At 36.9% G+C, this 27,792-nt stretch overlaps 2 protein-coding genes across 3 annotated transcripts; both read left to right on the top strand.

Annotated features, from left to right (window-relative positions):
* The first annotated feature begins 1,041 nt into the window (after nucleotides 1-1,041).
* Nucleotides 1,042-13,369, top strand: PARP1 (poly(ADP-ribose) polymerase 2). Of its 2 annotated transcripts, none has more exons than XM_087316717.1 (20): nucleotides 1,042-1,279; nucleotides 2,315-2,364; nucleotides 2,517-2,724; nucleotides 6,163-6,343; nucleotides 6,419-6,752; nucleotides 6,858-7,053; nucleotides 7,260-7,415; nucleotides 7,484-7,517; nucleotides 7,624-7,696; nucleotides 7,766-8,017; nucleotides 8,105-8,342; nucleotides 10,139-10,251; nucleotides 10,331-10,407; nucleotides 11,439-11,590; nucleotides 11,677-11,874; nucleotides 11,960-12,068; nucleotides 12,345-12,427; nucleotides 12,561-12,698; nucleotides 12,782-12,961; nucleotides 13,049-13,369. In XM_087316717.1, the coding sequence occupies exons 1-20, from the start codon at nucleotides 1,136-1,138 to the stop codon at nucleotides 13,100-13,102; spliced, it is 2,970 nt and encodes a 989-aa protein (XP_087172843.1). In that variant the 5' UTR covers nucleotides 1,042-1,135; the 3' UTR covers nucleotides 13,103-13,369. The 2 variants fall into 2 exon arrangements, with proteins under 2 accessions (XP_087172843.1, XP_087172839.1); XM_087316713.1 differs by having other exon boundaries at nucleotides 7,484-7,544.
* Nucleotides 13,370-15,644: 2,275 nt separating this feature from the next.
* ARC5 (P-loop containing nucleoside triphosphate hydrolases superfamily protein) lies at nucleotides 15,645-27,127 on the top strand. The gene is made up of 17 exons (XM_087316732.1): nucleotides 15,645-16,792; nucleotides 19,404-19,568; nucleotides 19,643-19,765; nucleotides 21,591-21,812; nucleotides 22,784-22,917; nucleotides 23,029-23,121; nucleotides 23,234-23,297; nucleotides 23,529-23,577; nucleotides 23,697-23,779; nucleotides 23,944-24,101; nucleotides 24,180-24,240; nucleotides 24,441-24,503; nucleotides 24,579-24,679; nucleotides 25,237-25,294; nucleotides 25,422-25,775; nucleotides 26,326-26,490; nucleotides 26,678-27,127. The coding sequence occupies exons 1-17, from the start codon at nucleotides 15,899-15,901 to the stop codon at nucleotides 26,825-26,827; spliced, it is 2,937 nt and encodes a 978-aa protein (XP_087172858.1). The 5' UTR covers nucleotides 15,645-15,898; the 3' UTR covers nucleotides 26,828-27,127.
* The last annotated feature ends 665 nt before the right edge of the window (nucleotides 27,128-27,792 follow it).

The following is a 27,792-nucleotide window of genomic DNA, read 5'->3' as shown; positions in this document are numbered from 1 at the left end:
TAATCACATGGTTGGAGGATTAAAGTGCGTACATACAATATCTAGAGGTGTCTAGCATTCACTTTTCGAAGTTTGCACACACACATCATAGCACGATAATGGATGAAATCAAAAGTTTATACCGTAGGTCCATAAGTACGCATAAACAAAACACATCCTCAAGCAAATGAACATACATCTAGCCTTAAAATTTAGATCTATCTTATGTAAGTGAGAGAGTATTGCGGTAGGGCATATGCATTAGAGGTTGGGGTGACCACTTACAAAATTACTGAAGGAGGGGAACAAGAGCTTATTATCATATGAATGGGATGGCGAGAGCACACACAAGATGTAAAGGTGAAGGTAGGAGGACTATGTCCCAAGGCGAGATTTGTGATCCACCCTAGCAAACAAGGAATTAAAAACCATCCAACTTGATTTCAAGGGTATTAAGACCAATGATTATTTCATGCACATAAACTTGGAATGTCCAAATCTAGCAAATGTCTAGGACAATGATTAAGTTGAGGAAAGGGAACTATGAAGACAACTAATTGACATTAAAACATAGCGCAAAGAGTATACAAAAAATACCCACAATTTGAATACTCACAAAACCTGGAGTTTATTTGGCAAAGTGAGTCTAGGTATTGCTGAAATTCAATTCAAAGAGACTAGAGCAATGGAAAATGCCGGACAACTTGATGATAATAAAATAGAGAGGAAAGAAAACAAAACCAAATACGGCGGGCGGAGCTTGTAACATCATTCAAATGATCACATATATAACCATTACCTTGGAAGTTTTATTGCTCAATAGTGGGAGAGTTACAAATAGCTGTAAATCTCTCCAAATGTAGCTACATTATTGCGAGAGCACAAAAGAGAGGCTTCAAAAACAAACAAATAATTTGTAACACTCAAATGTTGATGTTTCTGTCTATCTATGTATCTAAATTTAGGTATAGTGCTGTGTGTGAGGGCCAAAACAGAGGCTTCCAGAGAGAGAGAGAAAGAGAGTGAAAAGAAGAAGAAGAGGCAGGCAGAAGTGTTTTGAACATACAACAGAAGAGACAAATCTTCTTGTTGAAGTTGCTGTGGGAGGAGAGCAGCGAGACAGCAAGAGGTTTAGGGTTGGTTGGTTGCAGTCCTCATGGCTGCTCCTCAGAAGCCGTTCAGGGCAGAGTATGCAAAATCTAACCGATCAACTTGCAAAACCTGTCAGAGTATCATCACTAAAGATTCCTTCAGGATTGCTAAGGTTATCCCAGCTGTTCAATTTGATGGCTTCATGCCCGTAAGTTCCACGTACAATCTTCGTTACAATATGGTTCTGTTTTTGTGTGTGTATGTACACACACATACTCACATATGCATATTTGTGTTTGTGCGTGTACATGTTCATATATGCGTGCGTATGTATGTGCATGCATGTGTGTGTAACTGTCATAGGAAGGTATTTATAGTTAACAAAATAAATGATGTAAGAATGTAAAGAAGCTCAAGCGTGGAGTTGCTTTGTTGAAACTTCAGATATCAATGCAATGGTCAAACAATCTCAGATTTAATGATGATTATATTTACAGGTATATTTGTATATTGATGAGTGTGTATAATGTACCTATATATTAGGGAGTAGTTGCATGCAAGAATCATGAATGGGAGATGGAGAAGTCATGTACAAGTTTGGGTTTTGACATATGGCGGTTCATTATTTTGTTGCATTTTTCATTGGAATAAAAGGACGATACTTGGTTGTTTCAATAAGGCACAAAACCGCTCTAACATTTAATTTAAATGAGCTTCTTGATGTATGACATATTGTATTGAGTATCACAAATTGACCAATATGTTGAAAACTCATACCAAATGACTGAAAAACAAAAACTAACACAGTGAATATTTCTGTCTCCCTTATTTGCTCAACCTGAATATAGGTGCTTTGGCGTTTGTATCATGATTCACTGCTCAACCAAAGAGCAGAACCATTCTATAGCAACGAACTGCAAGAGAGCAAGTAGTCTTCTATAAAAGCCAGTTGGCTCCTTAAATAATTCCACTTCCCGAACTCTGGTTGGATGCGTTAAAAACGTAACTCAGATTAACTTAAACTAAGCTAGTTGTCAACACTTAACATAATTTAGCTACTCTTAGTTATAGGTTAAACTCAACCTCTAACTTGGGTAAGAGACTCTTATCACCTATTCTAAACTTGAGGTTCCTATGGCAAATGTTTATAATATGTTCTCCATCCGTCATATGTAGATCACTAGATCCTTGTCATGGTCCACTTAACTAGCTATAGATCTCAAACATATTGTTTTGTATGCAGATTTGGCACCATGCTTCTTGCATCCTTAAAAAGAAAGGGCAGATGAAATCGTAAGTTGATTTGTTTTTTGTCTAGCTGCAATTAACTGGATTTTATATCAAATCCTGGATGATTATCATTATCTTAGCTTAAAGATGATTACTGTAAAAGACAACAGTGCGTCTTCATATTTTGACATTGTGTACTTGACTGAACTCTGTAGTGTGGATGATGTGGAGGGCCTTGATAACCTTAGGTGGGAAGATCAGGTAAAGATCCGTGCGTATGTTGAAGGTTCAACTGCACCTACACAAGACGAGGAAGATACTGATATTGCTACTTCTGGTGGAGATGGGGACTATGCAATAGAGGTTGCCAAATCCTCGAGAGCAACCTGCAAGAGTTGTAATGAAAAGATCGAAAAGGGGCAGGTATGCATTCTGTAGCTAAATATGTGTGATTCAGTTTTATAGATAGTTACATGAACTCCATTAACAGAAAGGGAAACTGGTGCTCCACAAACTTTAGAAAAGCATCCAGAAATCAAGAAAGTTGTACCAAGAGAAAGAGATTGTTTCTTATATACAAAGTGGTGCACAAAACACAACTGTATTGAGTATCAATAAATTATAGATATAAAAGAAGAAGAGCTGAGGGAATACCTGACTAATCCGTCTCACCTTGAGGGCTAGGCTAGGCTCAATATTTATGTAGGAGGGATTTCTTTCGAAGAAGGAAAGAGGTGGGGGATGACCGGCCAAGTTGTCACTTAACAAAATAGGAATTGCACCCTTAAGGTCAAGCTGCTAATTGATCTAAAATAAAACACTTACTATATAAAATGAAAGAAGATGAATTGAAAATCTGAAGCCTATGACTGTAAATCCTTCAAATTAAAGCTGAGACTTCAACATCCTCTCTAGGTATTGCAATTGTACAAGGTATACATCATGCGGAGGACTTGAACACTTGACCAAACATTGGAGGCTCTTTAAATTGAAGTTAAGAATCGAACATCCTCTTCAGGTTTCCTGATCATACAAGATGTGATACATGATGTGCATGATTATGAATCCATCAGTATCACGATGCGTAGTCATAGGTTCAAGTCATCCCAAGTGATGTATTACATCCTCTCTAGGTATTGCAATCATACAAGATATACATCATGCGGAGGACTTGAACACATGACCAAACATTGGAGGCTCTTCATATTGAAATTAAGAATCAAACATTCTATTCAGGTTTCCTGATCATATGAGATGTCATACATGATCTGCAGGTTCAACTCTGCCCAAGTGATGTATTACATCTTGTATTGTCATCATACCATACCTGTCCTTAGATGATTAGTTCCATGAGGTTGATGCATGAACGCGGGTCTAGCAATTAGTGTGCCGACAATCAAGTTACTCCACTCTTGCTCCAATGCCTCATAACTAAATGCTGGAGTCCAATGTTATCATCGTCAATGTGCGTCGTTGACAATTAGGGTATGTAGTGAAGTCCTTTTGTGATGAGGCTAACTATTGTGAAACTTGGGGAAAACATAGTGGGCATAGCACACGAACGATCCCTACTCACTTTGGATGTTGAGAAGTGACCCAACAACTGGTAGTGCGAGGATGACAATTAAAGATTTAAGGATTCTGTCAAGGAGATCATCTTGCCTCGGTGTATATGACAAATTCATCTCCTCTTGTATATGATATTTTTCGTGATGAAGAGTCACTCATGGATCAATTTTAACATTAGCTTCTCAATGATGTGAAGGATTTGCTTCGTACTTTTCATGAATTCAAGGGGTATTTTTGCATATTTGCGTACCTCAATCTCTAACTGACATCGAGAAATTTACAGCTGCCCTATCACACTCTGCAGTGCATGGGATAGATGTATGTCTGTATGAGAGGGCCTGGCAATGAATCCGGTCTCCCATGTGTGTAAAAACTGTCTTATAGTGGCTCATCTTCCTATCAAGAGATGTGGGGCTAACCTTCTATGCACTCCATCTCTACATGTTTTCTCCACTAGAGAGGGGAAAACGTATATATATATAGAGAGAGAGTGTAGAATGAGGTTGGTTTTAGGGCTGCCACCTTCACCATTTTATTACTGTCTAGAAGAAGATAAAGCTTGGACATATGTTTAAAGATTATTTGCATAATTCTTTAAATGCTGTGGAAGGTTCTTGTCTATAGCCAGAGATTGAGACTCAAGGATGACGAGTCTATTTTAGAGGGCCATGTTTGGGAACATGGTGAGGCCGACAAGTATGTCCAAGGTGTCATTGAAGCTACACAAAGGTTAAGTTTAACCTTGAAAAGACTAGCAATAGGTATTTGCAATTGCCATGCTGTGAACCTTTTGCAATTTGTTAAATTGCCCTGTAAGGTATAAAGGTTTAGACTTTGTGGCAATCATGTGCATCTTTTGCCATGTGTCAAGACTATAATCTAAGGTATAAATGTTTGGACTTCGTAACTATAAAGGTCATCGTAGATTTTGAAATCTTGCATCCATGATGACTATGTAATTTTGTACATCATCTAAAGGATGAATCTTGTTACAAATCTCTAATAGCGGGCAACAATCAGGATGTTTGCTATGATGCCATATATTAGCACATGCAGCAGCAATTGTGCATCATTGAATTCTTCCGTAGTCCCACCCACAGCTTGTTTGATGATGAGCTGAAGAGTCACCAGCGAGCGTATAGAAAAATGCTGAAGACAATGGAGACCATGCGTACAAGGACACAAGACACATGGGCCATACCATCACCAGATCATAGAGATCATTGTTTGCCATGTCATGAGGCAATGCACATGAGGACACCCAAATGCACTTGCTGAACTTTGTCATATATGCCATTTTTGCCTCTTAAAAGACGTTAGTATATCTTCTTTCCTTCTTTCTCCACTGTACTATCCACCCACGGATACAATGTCTCCGTACCATTACTAAACCCATACATATTAATTATGCACTTCATGCTTCCTACACCAAACCATTCCATCATGTATCAAGATCATTATCATGGATCATAAGGAAAGCTAGAGCATTTTATTTTTGATTCAGTATGGGTAACATGAAGTCACCTATATTTATAATCCTGAGATTAACATACATAAACACACACATGCGCACACACAGACATGCACAAGGGAAATCAATCTCTCCATGCTTGAGCATCATCTCCATGTGGCATAAGGAGCTTGTATAGAGGAAAATTGTCCCAAGTTCTACTATATGCATCAATGGCATTGCCATTGGACTCCAACTCTGAGAAATGGAGATGTCTGAGAACTGAAAATTGCACCCATAGCTTTAATTGGACTCCTGACTTTACCAATTCTCATGGCTTAATATGGTTCAGTTTCCTAAGAAATGAAGGTTGCAGCCTTAGCTTTAATGATATAATTGCATGCTCATTTGTATGAAAATCAATCTCTCTATGCTTGAGAATCTTCTTCATGTGGTATATGGAGCTTGTATAGAGGAAAATTGTCCCAGCTCTACTATATGAATCAATTACCATTGCCATTTGACTCCGACTCTGAGATATGGAGATGTCCAAGAACTGAAGAAGCAGCCATAGCTTTAATTGGACTCTGACTTTCCTGATTCTCACTGCTGAATATTGGTTCTGTATTAAGAAATTATATATTTGTATGCCCATAAAAGGATTTTTTATTTTCTTTTTAATTGCATCTTTTTTTCTCAAACTTTGGATTTCTTATTATTGGTGAAGATACAGCATCTTATTTTAGGTCTTTTTATTTTCATGAGTTGAAAACATTTTTTGGCATGTATGATTTTATATATATTGTGTTTTGTATATGCTCTTGATATATTGGTCTTTGCAGGTTCGTATCTCTACTATGGTGACCCCAGATGGTGGTAAATTTCGCGGGAAAGTGCCTGCATGGCGACATGCAAAATGTTTTTTGGAGCTGGGCTGGTGGAAAGAACCTATTGAAGAAATTCCTGGCTGGAAAAACCTTAGCAAAGAAGATCAACAAATAACTCAAAAGATGTTAAAGCCAGGTACGGTGATGGTTGTGTCTAAAACTCAGAATAATTATTATATTGGGCTGAGTGAGATTGTATTTCCGAATCTAGGTGATTCTAAAGGAAAAGCAAGTAATACCAATGAAGAATTTGATAAAAAGGGCATAAAAAGGAAAGGTCTTATAGAGGAACCAACTCTCAAAAATGTTGACATGAAAACTAAGAGAGCCCGGAAAGGTGCTCCCCAAATGTCCTCTGAGAAGGTACCAGGGAAAAAAGATTCTGACAACATTGACAATGAGAGGCTGTTGGAGAAACAATCTAAATTACTTTGGGATATCAAAGACAATCTTAAAAAACATGTTGACACTTCGGAGATGCGATTGATGCTGGACGAGAACAGGCAAGATGCCAGTGGGTCTGAGTATGATTTGAGAGAGCGCTGGTGAGATGCCCATCCATAACCACCTAGGCAGCTTCTAAGATTCTTATTGTCCATAATTTATACAAGTAAGCTTTTCTAAACAACTTTGTTTCATCTGGGAATTAGTGCGGATGGCATGCTATTTGGTGCTCTGGGGAAGTGTCCTATGTGTAGTGGCTTTCTTGAGTATCATGATGGCCAGTATAAGTGCACAGGAAACATTTCAGAGTGGAGTAAGTGTACATATTCAACTAATTCTCCTGAGCGGCTCAAAGGAAAATGGAAGATACCGGAAGGGCTAGATAATGACTACTTGAAAAAGGTATTCTCTTTGTGTCTACTTCATTATTAATGGATAATAATATAAACTGGTAAGTAAAAAATTAGTCTGCTTCTAATTCATTAAAAGTTTCCTTTTCCCCCATCTACTTTCTCTTCCTTGGGGTCCTCTTTACTCCATATATTCGCATTTGGTTTGTTCTTATGAATGTTTACTGGTTTTAAGCTGTCTGTTAAACATGACTGCAGTGGTTCAAAACTCAGAAAGCAAAAAAGGATAACAGGCTTTTACTACCCAAGCTTGTAGTAGGAAATAAATCTGTGGAAAACTCTGGGAAGAAAAAGAGTTCAAGAGGGAATGCATTTGCAGGATTGATAATTGTCATTGTCGGCAAGAAAATCAAGGTTTTTGGCTGTAATTACTAAATACTTGATTTGGAAAATGGAGCTAAACGAGCGTTGTTCTTGGGCAGGCTCAGTGGAAACAACAGATCCTTGCCAACAATGGTCAGATTCTGAATGATATAACTTCTGGTACATTAATTTCTTATCGGTCTTGCAGTTTATCAGAGTGCATGCATGTTGCATCGTGACAAGGTCACTTCCTTTTCAGACACTGGTTGTGTGGTGACTAACGAAGAGGAGCTTGAACTTGAGCAGAACAAAGCAAAATTTCAAGCTGCCTTGTAAGTGTGTATAGTTTATTCCATCGCATTTCTGGTATCACCTTGATTAAAAACATATAATTTCCTCAGGAGTTTGAGAGTGCCGATTGTTAAAGAAGAGTTCCTTGACGAGTGTATGAAAAAAGGAGTTCTACTGCCAGTTAACCAGTATGTGTTAGAGACCGCTGGAAAATTTTCATCAATGATGAAAGTCAAAGTGAAAGGTAGAAGTGCAGTTCATGAGGACAGTGACCTACAAGATGTGGGCCATATTCTAGAAGTTGGTAAGACAATTTTCAACAGTACATTGAACCTATCAGATCTTTCCACTGGCATCAATAGGTAAATTTGATCTCTTGAAGATGGCAAAATATCTATTTCATAGGAAAAACTGATATTCTAGCATTTCTTTGGGTATATGTGTTGTAGCTATTACATTTTACAGATTATTGAGCACGATAACAAAAATACCTACCATCTATTTCGGAGATGGGGAAGGATCGGAAACTCAAAAATTGGTGGGATGAAAAATGATAAATTGTCCAAGTCAGATGCTATAAAAGAGTTTAAAAGGCTTTTCCGCGAAAAGACGGGGAATGAGTGGGAGGCGTGGGAAAATAAAACAGATTTTCGTAAGCAGCCAAATAAATTCTACCCTTTAGAAATTGTAAGTTCGATCTTCAATGTTGAATGTGACAATGATGAACAAATTCTTAAATCATAATAATTTAATCATTGCATTTGATACATATTTAATCATTGAGCATTTTGTGCATGCCTAAGATTGTAATGAGTTGAATTGGTCAATTAGAAAGAGTGGTTTTTTAATGTCTATTAAAAGCCAAGATTGGCTTTTGAGACCGAGTTCCATAATCTATCGAGGATTGAACTTTAGGAAGAGCATTATGATGAGATCACTAATAGCACAATAGAATAGTAATGAGTTATTGATGCAACGGAAATTATGGGTCATGAATCAAGGGTGTTTTATATTGGTTATATATCCGGAGCTCATTGGCTCTCAATGTGGCCGTTTATATTCTTGAAGCAAAGTGTTGATATTGACCAGATAATATGAGAGAACCCAGAAACAACGAATTATGTGAAAAGCTATCAAGAAATTTTCAGTCTATTTGCCTATTTAAGAATTTGATTACCGAAGAGTAAGAGGTTATTAAATGCCTTTCAATATGCATTTGGAGTGAGATTAATTTTTTTCTTGCTAGCAAACTTTCTAGAAATAATTGTATCTGCCTGTTCTATATTACATAGTCTGGGAAAATGGCTTCAAAGGTTAAGCTGTTTGCACATCAAAAGGCCGGAAGTGAAAGAGTTAAAACTTGAAGGCCAATGGAAAACGTTCTTTGTGTATTTCAGGTAATATGGCCAATTTTTCATGACAGGAAGAGCAGGCAGTAGTCTCTGACAATGAATTCATTTTTTAACTTCACAACCTTCTACACCATGGCACCACACACTGCTTTGAAGAATAATGTTTGGTAGTACTTTATGATCTCTTGAGGTTGGAGAAGAAATATCCAGTAGAGCTAATCTCATTTTTGTATTGCGTCATACACTCTACAAGTTGCCCCTTATATTACTGTTGCCATGCAGACAATGAATGTGAGAAAATAGACTTCAAAAACGAAAAACAGGCTAGAAACTTGTTTAAAATATGCAATTTTTTTCTTTTGAACATTGAAAAACAGCAATCCCTCTCCCTGGAAGAGATGCCCATTTCCTGCAACTAGGCTAGTCTAGCCATTTTTGCTGACTATTTTTTGTTTTAATGTCCACTCCATTTTGATCAATATATGTTCTCAATCCCCAGTTGATAATTGATACCTTACCTACTATTTGGTATTAATTGATTAATACATTGAAGAGTCATTGGGATACTTCTACTTCCACTGGCTTTTCACTGGGCAGCATAGGAAAGATGGCAGGGTTTTCCTGGCATGATACATTCGAAAGGTATGCCTGATCATCTGCAATACCAAGGTTCAGAAGAAATGGATGAATTTAAATAATGAAGAAGAAAGATGGCATTAATCATCAGAAATTCATGAGACATGGTGTTAAAAACCTTCATAGCGGTTTCTTATGCACGGTTCACCTTTGACACCTTATTTCTTGGGCTGTTCCCTGTATTTACTTCGTGCTTTATGGAAGCGTTATGCACACTTATTACGAGGCCTCTTTTTTCAGAGAGATGAATCAAAATGCGAAATAGATATCTATTTCACATCCATGATAGACCAATTGCAATCTATGGGACAGGTTTGAGCCTATGACGAGGATCAAATTTGGATTCTCCCAAACTTATGACCTTGATGCCATGGTGTAAACCATCAAACCAACAGCAAACAGCTAATTTCTTTTAGATGCCAAAATGGCTAATGAGACTGAACAAGAGATTATATCTTAAAATGAGGGAGTGAAAGAGATTATTCTCCTATGAAGGATTATGGAGTTGGTAGCTCTGCTAAGGAGGTGAAACCTCTTGGCACTCGAAGCAAGCTTGATGCTCGTTTGATCAATTTAATGAAGATGCTCTTTGACCTTGAAACCTACAGGTAAGAATTAAATTGTCTCAAACCTTGCTCATGCAATTTCTGAAAATAAGTGACAATCATGAGTTATTTATTCTAATAGGGCTGCTATGATGGAGTTTGAAATCAACATGTCCGAAATGCCTCTTGGGAAATTAAGTAAACGAAACATTGACCAAGGTTTGTTCATCTCTTTCATGTCTTTATTCCTTGTATTGAGCTGTATGTGCGAAAAAATTGGACTGTTTTGGGTTTGAAGATTATTTCTGTAATGGACCTTGTTTTCATTTATAAAAAAGTTTCCGATTTTGTTTATCTAGAATATGGATTTAGTGGACAGAACAAAGAGCAAGAGGAACGAGTTGTGACTGTGCAACAAGGGGATACTTGCAATGAGATGTGACTCAGGATTTGTACACATAAACCCGAAACCTTGAGATTACATTTGACTAAACTTAAAGCAGATGTTCACAGGTTGTTTAATTAGAGGCAATCTTAGCACACAATTAACTTCATTTCAGGCTTGGCATGAGTATGCCGAGGTACTCTTGACATTCCTCAGCAGTCCCTCCTCAGCAATCTCCCACTGCCCCACCCACATGGTTCACGCCCATGGGAATCTACCTTTTTACACCACAAAAGGTGAGGGGTGCCATCAATCAGCTACAATTTGGATGGGCCGAGATTGTGATGTATTATTATGGTATCACTTTATCTATGTCTGTGACACATTTGTTCCACTTCTTGCACACATTTTTATAGAGCTTGTAAAGGTTCTTGTTGGAGAGAACATACCATTTACTGATCCTCAAGATTCAGATCCCATGATACCTAGCAACTATATGATAATCATGATTGGCAACTATAAATCTCTTGCTCAGCTGTCATTTTTTTATGTAAATAAATTCTCAAATTGTGAGGATTGACGTGAGATGCACTAACATTTCAGATTAAATTATCTTAGAAAAACGACAGTGAGGTTACTGATTTAACGGGATAGTGCAAATGCACTTGTGAGGGTGGGTATCTTTATAAAAAAAGGTGAGATTTTCAGTGAGTCTTCTGGTTTAAGAGAGGTCTTGGAAATGCACTTACACCGTGAGGGTGGAACAATGTTGTTATATGCGCTGATGTTTTATCCACTGGAGTTTTATGTTATGCTGTGGAATGAAGTTGAACGGCAAGCTGATGATAAGTTACAATTCCTTCAGCTTTTCAGGTTTTGACTGAGATTCAAAACATTTTGACGGACCATTCAGACAGGATGAACAGTTTACTTGTTGATGCGAGCAATCGGTTTTTTACCCTAGTTCCACATGTTCATCCACGAATTATATCAGATCAGGATGCACTTAAGTCTAAGGTTTTTATCTGATGAGGCAATTCCTTTTTGCTATATAGCTGTTTATAAGCTGCATTTTTTGAAGAATGTATTGTTTCATTTCTCAGATTGATATGCTAGAAGCTCTAAGAGACATTGAATTGGCTTCAAAGCTAATTGGCTCCACTGGTGAAGATACAGACGAAGACCCATTGGACGTGAACTACAAGAAATTAAAATGTGATATTGTGCCATTACCTCATGACAGTGATGATTTCCAGCTTGTTAAAAAGTATCTGGAGAGAACTCATGCACCTACACACACGGTAGGATGCAATGAAGTCCATAAGTTGATGTTTTACCTTTGTTATGCACGTGCCACATTTATTTGATGCATAATTTGTGTTGTAGGAATGGGGCTTGGAGCTTGAGGATGTATACACTGTTGCAAGAGAAGGAGAAGAAAATGCATATGGCCCACAGAAAGAGAAGCTTGGAAATCGGATGCTTTTGTGGCATGGTAGCCCTCTTCTTAAAACTCCATTTTTGGTTTAGTGTAGAAAAACCAGTGTTCAGTTAAATGGTAGCCATCACTGGTTTGGATTGTGTGTGATATCATGGTCACCTTCGATTATTTTTTAGATCTAAATAGTGGATTTAATAAATTTTGATTAGCGGCCTTGTGACGAGCACATGCACAGAGGTCTCTATGCATTTACGTGATTCCATTGAAAGGAATCCTAAGGTTATTCTCTTTTACAGTGATGTATTGAGATTAATTGTTTTGTTTAACCAGGGTCTCGCACAACCAACTATGTCGGTATTCTCAGTCAAGGGTTGCGAATAGCGCCTCCAGAGGCACCTGTTACAGGATACATGGTAAAAATAAAATTGAGTGTTTATTTAGGAAATACAGAAGAAACTTCTTAATGTTCGATTACTAGAGTTTCTTTTTATATTCATTGAATTCGTAACTAAAACATATTGATGTCTATGTTTGTGTGGGAGACAGTTTGGGAAAGGGGTGTACTTTGCAGATTTGGTTAGCAAGAGTGCTCAGTACTGCTTTGCATCAAAGTCAAATCCCGTTGGATTAATGCTTCTCTCAGAAGTAGCCCTCGGAAAAGTATACGAGTTGAAGGAGGCAAAGGTGTTTTTTCGTAGTCAGGCGTAAAAACAAATTTTTGTGGACTACTGTTGGAGACTGATTTTTTGTTTTTGTTTCCTTTGTAGTATATGGACAAACCACCACCTGGGAAACATTCAACAAAAGGAATTGGTAAAAACAAGCCCTTAGAAACCGAGTTTGAAAAATGGGGTGACGTCACTGTTCCCTGTGGTCGCCCAGTTCCTTCTGCCATCTCCAATACCAGTTTGCTTTATAATGAGTACATAGTGTATAATACAAATCAGGTATGAACTGTTTTTGTTTTATTTAAACAGATGCCATTTTTTTGTTTTGGTAACAACTTCTTCATTCTTGCAATATCTTTTTGCCAGATAAGTCTGCGGTTTTTGCTCAAAGTGAAGTTCAAGTACAAGGGACGTCAATGAAAGGTAAATGGAGAAATTTTGTAATCATCACTAATATTTGTCATTAACAGTGTTTGAAATGAACACCATTAAGGTGCATATTCTTCATTTTGGCTGTACATATATGTATACATTTCATTTTGAACGTACATTTTGTTAAAACTTTGGTCTGGTTTGTCTAACCAGAATGCCCACCAACTTAAGAAACCGAAAATTTCATAATTTTGTAAATGAACATCGATTTACCTTGTGCTTCAATATTGATGATGCATTGGAGTTTAGTGGAAAGAGTGGACTTTTTTTAGTTCTTTAACTTGATTATGGCCTTCCTTGAGATGTATATTGATGACAGATTAAAGTTTATTGGAAAGGATGTATATTTATTAGTTCTATAGGTCCATTATGTTATTTTTGAATATGTTCCTGTTTCATTTCATATATTTTTAGTTGTATGAGACGGGGCAATGTTTTCAAATGTAATCTCTCATACGATCTCATCAGTTGTTTCTCTCTCATATACGAAGTTAATATATTGCTCATTCTCTCTGGTTTGTGATAAATTGTGAAGTCTTCCCAAATTGTTTGTGCCATCAAGGACCAAAAATCACAAGGAGTTATGGACCTTTGCAGTATATTCTCCATCGCTCTTTCTAACTAGAAGAAAGGACATTCATGGTGCTGGTGTATCTAATTAATAGTTTATAGAACAAATCTAAACCTTAATGATTTACTTACACCTAACAAATGCAACCATTGTACATGCATGTTGATGAGCACTCCTTATTGGTTGTGACACAAGGTGCAATATTGTCCACTACTTTCACATAATTGCGTCCCAAGTTTTAATATTTTCTTCCTCATCATGGCGTAGAGATTTGTAATATACTAACTGATGATTCATCTTCACCCATCAAGTATCCAGCTCAGATGCAAACTATACTTTCATAAACAAGTTCTCCATATTTATGAAATCAATTACTAACATGTACACATCTTACGAACAAATATTCATGAGTAAGAAAGAAATAGGTGAAAATATTTGTTTAATGTGTGAAAAGATATGTAAAAGGTAAAAGATATGCTTAACTCATATTATAGAAAATGGAGTAATGTAAAGGTAATTTATGAAAATCAAATTTTTTGGAACTTGGCTATACGTAGAAATGAAGGATGCCTAATCTTTAGAGAAGAGAGTTATTAAAATATCAATATATATTATTTTCGAAAAGAAGAAGATAAATTGGCTCAATATTGTGGAAGAAAATATAATAACCTTAAAGAGATAGATAGATTCTATTATTGTCTTTGAAGGTCAAATATGACCTATGAGACCAAAAATATTACATTTCACATGATACAACGACTCTCTATGTTCAAGAACTTTAGCAATGAATGTTGCAATTGAGACTTCATATTGTGGTTGGAGAGAGAGAGAGAGAGCTAGATATAAAAGAACAAAAATAATACTAGCGATAAATAGATTGATAGATATTTTTCAGCATCCTCGAATGTTTGAGATGGGCTTTTGAGAGAGAGAAATTGATAGAAACTTGATAACATTACATATGATCATGATGTATTATTGTCTAGTAATACCACATGGAGCTCAACACATATCATCTACACTTGAAGATAGCAGGTTCCCAAGAAGATGTGGCCTCCAATTGCTAAAGTTGCTATTACACATGCTTTGTTATATAATGTGTGATGATAAGAGAGAGAAGAGAAATGCATTGGTCCAATATTTTGGAAGAAGAGAGAGAAAAACAGATAATTTGGGCTCACATCATGGAAAAGATAAGATTGTGGACCCAAGTGAAAAAATAGAGGTAGGTAAGCAAGGCGAAATATGAGGAGATACAAACAAGGTACATAGGAAGAGTTTGAAATGCCATGAGTTTTTCTTTATTATCTCCAAATGCTACAAAGTTTCTATTGTTTCCCCAAAACATCTACAAGTTTTTGTCATTTACCAAACTAAACTTTATCTCATTTCCCCCAAATATATTTACCATCACATATGAGCTATTTGATTATTGTATGGTCAATGCCGCTCAACTATATGTGCGATAGGAGAGATATTGAGAACTCAAGGGCATCTTGGGAGGTGAAGGAAAATGTAGGGCTATTCTTAGATTCTTAAAGGATAAACAAGATTTTAGGAAGGAAACAAAACCCTAGAGGGGAGGGAGAGGGGAGAGTTGAGGTTGTGAGGTGAGGAGGCCACATTTGTGAGATGGCTCTATAGAGTCTTTGAAGGGTGGTCGAGGAGGTCATTTGTTCGATACACTAATGTGGCATCATAGTGTTTCGTGTGTAAACAAAGATGTGGTGGAGCAAATGGAGGGATTGAACCCATGACCTTGGATCGATATGTATGTAGACAGTAGCCAGCCCAATAACACAAATCAATGTATGTATATGTATATGTATATGTATATGTATGTATGTATGTATGTATGTATGTATGTATGTATGTTGGAATACAGGATAACACTCTATTAAGTTTTAACTCATTGTATTATGTTAAGTAAGAGCTTTAATACTTTAGAAAGACAGAAACACTGAAGAAGAAGAAGAAGAAGAAGAAGAAGAAGAAGAAGAAGAACCCTTAAGAGATATAGCGATAAATGGAGGCGTAGACAGAGAGTCGGAGAGATAGAAGAAGCGCTGGCGGATAAGGGCGAGCTCTGCCCACCTCGCCATCGCCATCGCCATCCCTCTCTCTGCTGCTGTGATTTCCCTCCTCATTCCTCCTGCTGTGAAGAAGAAGAAGAAGAAGAAGGAGAAGAAAAAGACCATTCTTTTCCAGTTACCATGGCTTCTTCTTCTTCTTCTTTGCAAGAAGCTCGAGCTGGAGTTGCGGAGCGATGGATTGCTTCTCACGCAGGTAGTGTTACTAACGATTCACCTCATTCGTCCACTAGCTCTTCCCCTACACACTCCATTTGGCCTACGAACCCCAACCCCAACCCTAACCCTAATATCCCAAATACGCCTAACCTTAACACTAACAATAACATTTTGAATGGATCTCCTCCTTCTGGTCTCTATGGATTTGGATCTGTTTTGGGTAACAATAGAGGTGGAGGCCCACCTAAAACAGGGTATTTTCATGCATCTATTTATACCTCTGCTTCGAATCCATTCCCAAAGGCCTATTCGGTTGCCCCAAACATGCAAACAGAGAGCTTTCGCATGGAAACTGCCCCCCCCAACAAATATGAACACCAGAATCAAGAGCAAATTGGACAAGAAAGAAGAGGAATCAACAATGAAGAATACAGAGAACTGAGAAGTAACAATAACCAATATGGACATGGGAACAATCAACTTTATGGCCCAGAAAGAGGAGAGCAAGATGGAGAAGGAAGAGGGAATGATGGACGAGGTGAGAATGGTTCTACCTCCGTCTTTCCTTTCAACTTCAATGAGAAGCTTTATGAAGCGTACAATGATTTGCATTGCCTCGCCCAAAGCTTCCGGAAGCCATTCGATGCCCCCGCTATACTCGTTGTGGGTCATCAAACTGATGGAAAAAGTGCTCTTGTCGAAGCACTCATGGGCTTCCAATTCAATCATGTTGGTGGAGGAACCAAGACTAGAAGACCCATTACTCTTCACATGAAATATAATGCCACTTGCTTGGAACCCGTTTGTTATCTGGTCTCTGACTCTGGCGATGAAGAAAAATCTCTAGAGGAATTGCAGGTTTGGATGTTGATATATATCTTGTCATTTTACATATACTATCTAAGGTCAATACACAGGTTTCCCTAAGGATTAGTAATTCAGAGAGAGAGAAATCAAATGTATGATAGAAGTCATTACATTTTGAAAAAGTAGGAAAGAGAATGAATAAAAGTCAATACATGTGAGTGGTTTGCTATGGATTACTCCGAGAGAAAGAGATAAAGGAATATGTGATAGATGTTGGAGAAAGAAAGAAAGAAAGAAAGAAAGAGAGAAAGATTAACTTCTTTTGAGAGGCCAAAAATGTTCTATATAGGATCGAACAAGAAATTACATCTTAAATGAACAATAAACCAAATAAACATAGATTACTAAAGAATCTACTTATTTAAGCTCTTAAGGTTTGGAACATGGATGGATTTAAACTTCGCATTTTGGATAATCCTCAACGTGAGTTGCGCCAAAATGCAAAGATCTCTGAAGCAAATAAAGCACTTTTGGTGCTGGGTGATAATGGCCTCTGTTGGTTGATGACAATGGTGACGGGGCTATGGTCTATGGACTATGTGCACGACACATTGCTATAGGCTGATCTATGGTCTTGGTTGAAACCCCACTTCTGTAGGCTTGATTGACTTACAATATGAGGAGTGATGAACCCAAAGAAAGTTATGATGATTGTTTGTTGATCAGCTGCTGTGGTTATTTTCGCGTACAAAATCTTCTTTCTATTGTCTCTAGAGTTTTAGCAAGAATACACACAAGCACTAATGATCTTCATATTCCATTGCTTTACGTACTGGGCTAAAGTCTTGTTTGAAGTGGAAATGGTATCTCCCTCTTAAAGAAAAAACACAACTGCAGTCATAGTGTTTTTCCAATTCCACCCCTTGAAGGCACAATTGGCAGATGTGGTCTTCAATAAATTTGTAGCCATATCTACGTATCTCAGTTTCTAAGTGATGTGAAAAGGTCTTAAGGTGCCTTATCACTTTGTTGAGAGCATGAGATAGATCTGTATCCACATGAGAGGTTTGATGATAAGCCCACCATGTGATGTGTAAAAAGAGTGGCTTATAATTGGTCATCTCCTACCTAGAGATGTTGTGGGGTTGATCTGTGTTCTTTCATGATCTAATTTAATGATATTGGTTCACATCAATCTATTCTTTGCCACGCTAGTCATGTTTAGGTGTGGACAATCAAAGCTATATTGGAATGGGTCCTGCACATTTATGTTTATGCCATGATATTGAAACCATTCTTGCATTTGAGCATACTAACAACAATTATCTCAATGTTTAGCAAGCTGTTTCGAGGATGTAAGTGCCGGTTTTGAGTGCAGATGCAGCTTTCGGATCCTTTGGATACCGGTCATTAATTTGAATAATGCCCAGTCACTGGGGCTACTCTGATCTCCGCCCGCAATTTATCTTGGAGCACTAGTGCTCTGATCCTTATAATGTGGGCAATCATCAAGACGAAAGGTCTCTCCAAAGCTTCCGGTTACTTGCCTTTTGAAGTCTCAGGCCTGAATATCTATTCCATATAGAAGAGTTAGTGTTACAAGTGCATAAAACCAGTACAATTTAATTCGTGGCTCTTGGAACCTCTACAAGCACATATCCACGAGCAAGTCTAGCAAGGGCAGCCTTCATTTGGAGAACAGAGGCCTTGTGATTGGTACATCTAAATATGTGTAGGATTCTATGTATGGCACCTTTTCCTCTCCCAAGAAAACTTCCAGTTCTGATCTTGTTACCCACATTGGAATGGTGTTTAACACCATCACTTTCATTTTTTCAAAATTGACTGATAAATCTTTATCTATACAAAATGACTTTAAAGCATTTAAATATCTTTGTAGTCCCTCTGGAGGGTCAGATATCAACACAACGTGATCAACATATAGTAATATTTCTGTCTACATTTGCTAAGCATGGCCTTGAAGCACCATATCTTTGTATGGAGTTAGATGTTTCATCTATATAAAGGCCAATGAGAGTAGGTGATCGTGGGATCCTTGTTTTTTCCAATAGTTTTAGCCATAACATTTGACAACCCAGTGATTCATATTGTTCCTATCACTGGTTCATATTGTTCATAGATTTCCCATTGCATATCTATTGGGACTCCCAAGGGCTTCTTGCTGGTGCAGGAGCTGAGCACAATATTCAATATAGAGAGAAGAAACAAATGAGCAAATGCGAGAAAATCATTGCATGGAGATACAGAGGGAGAACATTTGAAACCATTGCATACATATTCAATAAAAAAGAAAATCAAAACTCATTATTTTTCACTCAGAAAAATAACTACATTGCCCAGTGGATCTGTCCTTCAAAAGTAGAAGAGAAAGCATATTGTATGATGCATTCTTTGCCCATGGGAGTTTTGTGAAAATTTGAAGTGGGTAATAATTGTTTTGTGAAAGAAAAAATAGGAGTAATCAATATTGATTTTAAATATTTTTAAAAAATGATATGGATGAGGGAATAACCGCGGAGAAACTTTTATACTCATCCTAAGAACTATATTTTAACGTGATTATATTTTAATATTTCAAGTTCTTTTCAGTAGATGAGTAACATTAGGTTCGTTAATGCTGCCTCCCAATGGCAACTTACAGGTGTATATAGAAGCAGAAAATCTGAGGCTAGAAAGGGATCCTTGCCAATTTTCAGCCAAGGAGATTATAGTGAAGATAGAATACAAGTATTGCCCTAATCTCACGATTATCGATACACCTGGTCTTATCGCAGCTCCACCTAGTCGGAAAAATCAATTACTTCAGGTACATCCAAATGAATATGCACATTTCATCCTAATGAGTAACGAGATTTGTGTGGCTGAAAACTTATCTTTTAGGCACAAGCAAGGGCAGTAGAGGCATTGGTTCGCACGAAGATGCAGAGCAAAGAGTTCATTATCCTATGCCTTGAAGATTGCAGTGACTGGAGCAATGCAACGACAAGGAGAGTTGTGATGCAGGTATTTTAATTACATTTCGCGCTGATAATTGACGTCAATACCTTCCGTACTCCTTTAAAAGTATTTCTCACGAGCTTTTTGTATACTTCCACAGCTTTTTACTGTAATGCACATACATTATGAAATGATGCGATTTTCAGCATTGTGGGGGTGGCATTGAAGTAGGAATATTATAAAGGATTACAAGGTTAATCAGCCTGATATTGATTTTGATGCGCCGCATCTTTGCAGGTCTTAAGTCAAAAGTTTCCAATGGTCATCTTACTGGACTTGCCTAGGTTAAGCCTTTTTATGTGGACATACCCATAGCGTCTTCAGCACAACGTCCATTTATCAATCGGCTTCTCTCTAGTAATGAAGTATAGATAATATACCATCCCAATGAGGTTTTAGATGCCAAAAGTTTCCACTGGTTTCTAAGTCCATGGATATGCCTCTTATTGCACTTGTTCTGTCCTAACCTAAGCAATCATGTTGTCATGTGGACATGCCCATTGTGTCTTCAGCACATCCTCCATTGGATCAACATGGTTCCTGCTAGTAGTGAAGTACAAATGATATATCATCCCAGTGACGTTTTGGATTTGCAGATGTTTTGTCGAGCACCACCTCCAATTCATCAAATTACAAGTCACAGCATTTTATGGAAAAAGTATGCATAGACTTTACCTCATTGCCATAGAGTGGATAGGGTCTACGTTCTTTCTCCGTCTAGAGCTAGTTTTTTCATTTTCCGTAAGGCATTTTGCATGTTCAGCATATTTATGCTTCTATCACAATGGTAATTTTTTGATGATAGTAATTTAGAGATAGCAATTATTCATTCGGTTTCTTTCCAGGATCTCTGGACAAATGAGCTGTTGTGTTGTCACCTTCTTTGATTTAACTAGTGTTTTTAGGTTTTCATAGCTAGTTTTTTTTTCTTGCAGTGATTTTGGTACCTTATTTTGAAGATTGCTCCTAATTATGTAATTAACAGAATCAAATCATATATCAACTAGTAAATAAAAAGAAATGAGAGGTAACTGTTAGCAATCCAACCATATCCCACAAGATGAGGGCAATCAATGATAGCTTTCTGTTATCCTTAACTTTCTTTGGGACTTTTTCCATATCTTTTCTACCACAGTACAATGAACTATTTTTTACCTTTATTTTCATGAATTTTGGACTGTCCAAAAATGTGGACCAAATGCTGTAACATTTGTTGGATATCTGGTAACCTGCTCATTGCACTTTACCTGTTTACAGGGTAAGCTGCTTTAATACGAACAGTAAGCTTCCTCCATTCTTGCTTCACAGGAGTTCATCCATCTTCTCTTCGTTGTCTGTTCTCAAGTTTCTATTTGGCTAGGGGGTTTGTACATTTGTGAAATTTGAAAACAACTAGCATTGGATTCATCAATGTTAATTGATGAATCATGAAACTTCTCGATATAGAGTGCAAACGGATTTCTTTTCCCGCACCCAATTCCATTTTGCGGAGAATAGTTTATATTCTCAACTTTTATGATGGGTTCGAGCATATCCCTTTAAACCCTTTTCTTGATATGTTCTATCTTCTTTTTGAAGAAGTGACTACAGAAAAACTTCTTTCTCGATTAGTTCTTTTGTAAACTATGTCTTCTCGATATTAGTTTTCATTTTGTAAAGAAACAACTTGACTCATCAGTTCTTGGGCTGGCATGGTTGCATATTAAAGCTTGGTCATTCAGTGTTATTACAATTCCTTTGTGTCAGGCATATTTTAGTCGTGAACAGGTTTTCTTTTATGTCTTTTATCAGGAAAATAGAATGCTAATGAATTTCTTTGTGTACTTACCAGATGGATCAAGAACTTTCGAGAACTGTGATTGTATCCACTAAACTGGATACAAGGATCCCACAATTTGCACGTGCTGCAGATGTTGAACTATTTCTCAAACCACCACATCGCTTATTGGATGGTAACATTCTAGGTGACACTCCATTTTTCACTTCTGTGCCTTCTGGAAGAGTTGGTGGTGGAAGAGATTCAGTTTATAGGTCTAATGATCAGTTTAGAGAGGTATGTGCTTCACACAGAAAGATTTCCATTTTTTATTTATGATTTTGCATTTGATCCAAACTCTTTTCTTCTGGGAATCAATGTAATGAACATACTGTTTATTCTTTATTGTGGCTTTCTTGATCACTGCAAAGCCTGTATCATGATGTCAAATCTTACACTTATGTTGAAGCATTTTTGACTTCTCTGCTCACATCTCTTTTGGATCTTGAGGTGTTATCTTATCCATATTTGTTTATTTAAGTAGTTCCGGGACACATGTGTCAGGCTAAAGTTGCAATCTTTGACATGATAGTTCAATTACTATTTGGGGCTCATCTGGAAGAAATATTTTACCCCTTTCAATGTTGGCATTTGAGCTTTGAAAGGCTGTAGTAATCCTTCAATAATTAGCATAAGTTTAAAGGATTTCAATACACAGACGAATGACTTGCTTTATAATGAGCTACAAGAAATTTAATTTAAGATAAAGTGCACCCATAATTAAAACAAATGAGAAGTGAGCTATGGATTATGGGTCAATTCGTAGTCCAGGTCATCATTAAGATTCCTTGCACAATGATAATCACTTTCTAATTAATCATATGCCATCACTAAAAAGAAATGGTTCTTGGGCAATATGGATGATTTACAGTTGACATGTTCATTGGTTGAGTGACACAATCTACAAGCAAGTGAAAGAAACCTTGAGGGAGGCTTATGACAGTGCTCTCATGTTCCTCTTTAATATTTCTGTAGATATTCAACATTGGAACTAGCAGTTTAGCAAGCTATGTGAGATTTGGCTCTAAATGTATCTTTTCCCAAAATTAAAAAATTAATATATGCTAAATTTATGTTTTTACTGCATTTAAAATTCTGTTTACTCTAAATGCATGTTGTTTCGGCATTTAAGATTTTCAGGCGATGACAGAGTTTCCAATAATCTACCTTGAATATTGATTGTAATTTCCTATAATTTTCTCATGTAGGCAATTGCAATGAGGGAAGCACAAGACGTAACTATGCTAGAAGAAAAGTTGGATCGTGCTTTGTCTTCCGATGAACGTGATCATGTTGGTGTTAGCAGGTTGAGGTGGTTCTTGGAACAAATTTTACAGCAACGGTAATGGCATGCTTGTGAGTTATGTAATATGGTGTTTGTTTGTTGCACGGAGTGTTGTTGATTAGGGGGACGTGCTTTTTATCACGGAAATTCATTTGTACATGGCTATAGGTATTTGGAAAGTGTACCTTTAATTGTACCCCTATTGGATAGGGAGTATCGCAACGCATCAAGAAAGCTTCAGCAAACAAATCAGGATCTTGGGTGAGTCCTTGTCAGTATTCATCTATAATGCATGAAAGCTTCTATCCTGAGTTCTTGATATTGAAATTCTGGTATAAAGAGCTGACTCTTGAAGTTTGGTTTTACTTTGCAGCGAGCTTGATGAAGTAAGACTCAAGGAAAGAGGCCGCCTTTTTAGAGACTCCTTTTTGGCTAAGGTATGGAGGCTGGCTATTTTTTGTGTTGATCTTGTAAATGGTTATTTCTTGAGAAAGCAGTACCACAATCATTGGTAGAGAAAACAATTCTTAGTCTTCAAGTTTTGCTTTGTTTACTTTCTTCTCCGTGCTTGTGAAGTCTTCTCAAGGAAAATTGCATGATGCCTGTGGTTTTTGAGGATATGAGAATACTTTGACAACGTTTTGATGTATTTCTTACCTATTTTACAGTTGTCTCTGCTACTGAAAGGGACAGTGGTTGCACCACCTGAAAAATTTGGTAGTACTAAATTGTTTTTCTTTTTCTTATTTATTCTTAAATGTTATGCTAAACCCCTCATATAAAAGATGATTTTACTTTATGTGACAATGCTGTATGCTGTTATATTATGTGCACAGGGGAAATGCTACAAGATGAGCGTGTAAATGGTGGAGCTTTTGTTGGAAGTGATGGCCTTCAGATGCCATTCAAATACATGCCAGTAAGAAATGAATAGTACTTCCTCTGTATGCATACGTCTATGTATCTATCTACATACGTATGTACCGTTCAATCCTCAAATTGTCTTGTAGTTAGGCTTGTGGAAAAAAGAAACATGAAATAGATAGGGATTCAGCTACTTATTCAGTTTATTATCTTGGCTAGAATGCAGGAATGCGATTATATGGTGGTGCTCAATATCATAGAGCGATGGCTGAGTTCCGTTTTGTGGTTGGTAGTATGAAATGCCCGGCAATAACCAGAGAAGAAATAGTGAATGCATGCGGTGTTGAAGATATTCATGATGGGACAAACTATTTTAGGTCTTTTGATGATTGGCTGCTTGCATTTTGTGTTGTACAAAACACACTTGTTTAACTGTTTTTTCTTTTCTGCATCAGGACTGCTTGTGTGATAGCTGTAGCAAAAGCAAGAGATGTCTTTGAACCATTCCTTTACCAAGTATGTATGCATCAAATGCTAATAATAATAAGATTAACATATTCTCTGTACAGTTTATGTAAGCTATGGTTTTTAGCAAAGTTACACACAACAAAAAGCTCAATATTGTTTCTCTGTATTGTAAAATATATAATAACATATTTGTTACTGCAAGTTAGTAGTGTTTTTATATTTAAGCCAAAATATTTCTGATTTTCCAGTTGGGGTTTCGCCTCTCACACATATTGAGGAGGCTTCTGCCAATTGCACTTTATTTATTACAGGTCAGTTATTTTTGTTTTTCTAGTTGATTTTCTTATTTTGATTGCCTCATCTTTTGTATTTTTTTATTTCTACAGAAAGATGGTGAATACCTGAGTGGACATAACATGTTTATGAAGCGTGTTTCCGCTGCTTTCCACACATTTGTTGAGACAACTGAACGTGGATGCAGAGAAAAGTACTCATTTTATTTATTATTTTATTTCGTTTGATGAGACACTCTATTTATCATTTTATTGTTTGAAGTGTGAGTTTTTGTTGTTTGAAGTGCCCACTTGATTTATTCTTTTATTTTGTAATGATGAGATACATCAGTTGTGAACATTTGTAAAGAATGCTTTGGTCTCGTAGACATATTGGCCTATAGTTATCAGAATATCATTCTTTCATTCTTTCTGACACAATGTAGTAGCTAAAGATGCCAGTAATCAGGTTAATCTGGTGTATCCCATGTTGAGAGTATGAATCCCCTTGCCGTCATTCATTTCTGGTACAAACTGGTATAGCCAAAGATGCTGCTGGTCAGATTATGAATCTCATTAGAAAATGTTCAAAAGAGCTTGGAAGCTGGGTTGAAACTCCTAGCCATTATTTGGCATACAAAAATAATACAGATTTACCATTATTTGGTGTAGACCAACATTCTTTCCTGGTTTATTTATTGAATCTATATGTTTTGAATGTTTTGAGCTCAGTAGTTATCCAGTTTTTGAATCCATATATCTTCTCATCTAGATGTATGGAGGATCTTATGAGCACAACACGCTATGTTACCTGGTCATTGCACAACAAGGTACTTGCATTTGGTTTTAAAACATTTTTAAAGAAAAAGAAGTATCATGCTATTACTTTTATTTTTAAGCTTTTGTGAAGAAGGGTGATTGATTTTGGTGAGAACATGTATTACGGTTGTAATGCAGAACCGATCAGGGTTGCACCAATTCCTTGATACCTTTCCAACAAGTGATTCTTCCTCAGGTTTGAGTATGAATGGTGGTATGACCCAAGGTTCCGATGTGTCAATTCCGTCATCTGTAGGGAGTGGGAACAAACAAGATACCAATAAATCACGTCAAGAATTTAAAGGAAATCCCTCTGCCTCTACCATCGAGACAAACAATAACCAGACAACTCAGGCGAGATTGGTAGACCTCCTTGAGAGTACTCTTTGGAACCGGAGGTTGGCCCCTTCCTCGGAGGAGATTGTGAACACACTTGTTGCTCAAATCTTTGATGGTATTCGGGATCATTTTGTGACCGCTGCTGAATTAAAGGTATCGAAAAATCTCCCAATGCAATGCATTCTTTTTTCCTCTTTTGTGTTGCTGCATATAGGTCTAAGATGATTTGGAAATTATGAATGAGTAATATTACCTTTATGAGTATAGTGAGTGTACAACCTAGGACTGCATTGGGCTAAGGTGATTTGTAATTGTAGATGAGTGATATTACTTTTAGAAGCATATTGACTGCGCAACCTAGGATTTATACATATATGCTACCTAACTTTAGCCTAAGTTATATCGAATTTATTTGGTAAGCCTGATATATTTTGTTACTGTAATTTCATAAAATCTTGTTGAATATCCATGGGTACGTTTTTCCTGTTTGTTTTAGCACCATCTATTCATATATTCTTGTTATAATGTAATTATAAGCACATTTCCTAAAGCAAAATAATTTATTTGCGGTACCATTTATTTATTTATTCTCGAACATGATACTGAAAGAAGTAATGCACACCTGACAAATGAATGCCTACGCTTTTGTAATATGATTAAGAATCTCTATTTTGACCATTTTTTAATGGCTTATTTTCCACAGTTCAACTGCTTTTTCCTAATGCCAGTAGTGGAGAAGTTCCCCGCATTGCTACGGGATGATCTTGAAGCTGCCTTTGAGGAGGACCTTGATAGTGTATTCGATGTTGTCCAAGCACGCCGAGCATTGGAACAACAAAGAATTGACCTTGAGTTTGAGATGAAAAAAGTATATATTATATATAGTTGATTCCTATTGCTGTCTTTCTTGTATGCATCACATGTGCACGTTTTTACACACTTAGACAATGATACTAAGATTAAGTAGAGTTTTATGGATGAATAAATACTGAAAAGAATTATACCCTTGTTATGAAACTACCTATGACTGACTGATGACTCCGTTTTTCTTCCAGGTAGAAAGGCTTCAGGAGAAGTTTATGAACATCCATAAGAGTCTTAGCAGCAAAGTTGCGACCAGGACTTTGCCGAGGAAAGAGATCTCAGCAGAGATGTCTTTATTGAAAGTTTCTGAAAAGTTACTTGGGAGTGAGCCCTTGGTATAGCCAGCCTAAACCATACATATTTTGATAGGATGATAGGGAAAAAATTCTTTCGAGACTTGAGTGTATGCATGGGTATTGTGTATGCATTGTGAAAGATGCTGTTTGGCATTGTTTCTTGTGTATGCTCTCGAATCTAGTATCAGATTTTGTATGAGAAAAGCACATAGATGCGTCAAAAGTGTATAGAAACATTCGCAAAATGATGCCCATGTTTTCCCCCTTGAGTATCTGTTTGTATATGGGGTTCAATGTATACATTGAGTATACAGTTGAAAGATTTGAATGTGCACATCGAGTATACGGTTCAAAGATTTGGATTGTACTTCAAGTATACAGTTAAATTATTTGAATGTATACATTGCGTATACAGTTGGAAGAGCTGAGTGTATAAGATGTTTTTATTTTCTAAGTGCTAAGACATGTATCTAATCTTTACGCATTCACGTATATACTGATGCAGTTAAGTGAAGGTTTCTCTTTCATATAAAATTGCAAATGTCTAATAAAGGTATGGAAGCATGGAGTTCCAATGTAGTCATCAAATTATTTTGATATGCGCACGACTATAGGATTCATAATTTGGCCATAGCTTTTATTATAAGAAGAGATCATGTAAATGATTGACTTGACTCTTTGCCTCCCAATGGACTGATAGACCATATCTCTTATTTCAATCCAAGGAGGGGTTCTTTCTAAGACTAACGTTTGAAATACTGTCTATAGGTATGCAATCCTTATTTAATTGATAATATTCAAACAATTTCATTTGCAACAAAAGGACATGGCAATGTCCTCTTCTTTATCTTTGAATTTTTTAGCAACATCGAATCTTATAGGATCTTCTATCTTTAGCTTAGATCGTGACCTATCTGAAATTATGAAAATGATATTTGCTTCCTCTGATTTCTCCTTCCTCTATCGTGACCTATATCTTGCCTCTTTTCTCCCTTACACCCAAGTCTCTA

Source organism: Azolla caroliniana, unplaced genomic scaffold (assembly GCF_043228905.1).
Source record: "Azolla caroliniana isolate FFs.n. ecotype wild unplaced genomic scaffold, voAzoCaro1.0.p SCAF_1, whole genome shotgun sequence".
Classification (NCBI taxonomy): Eukaryota; Viridiplantae; Streptophyta; class Polypodiopsida; order Salviniales; family Salviniaceae; genus Azolla; species Azolla caroliniana.
The sequence above is the reverse complement of the archived record's forward strand: the minus strand, read 5'-3'. Positions and strand labels throughout refer to the sequence as shown.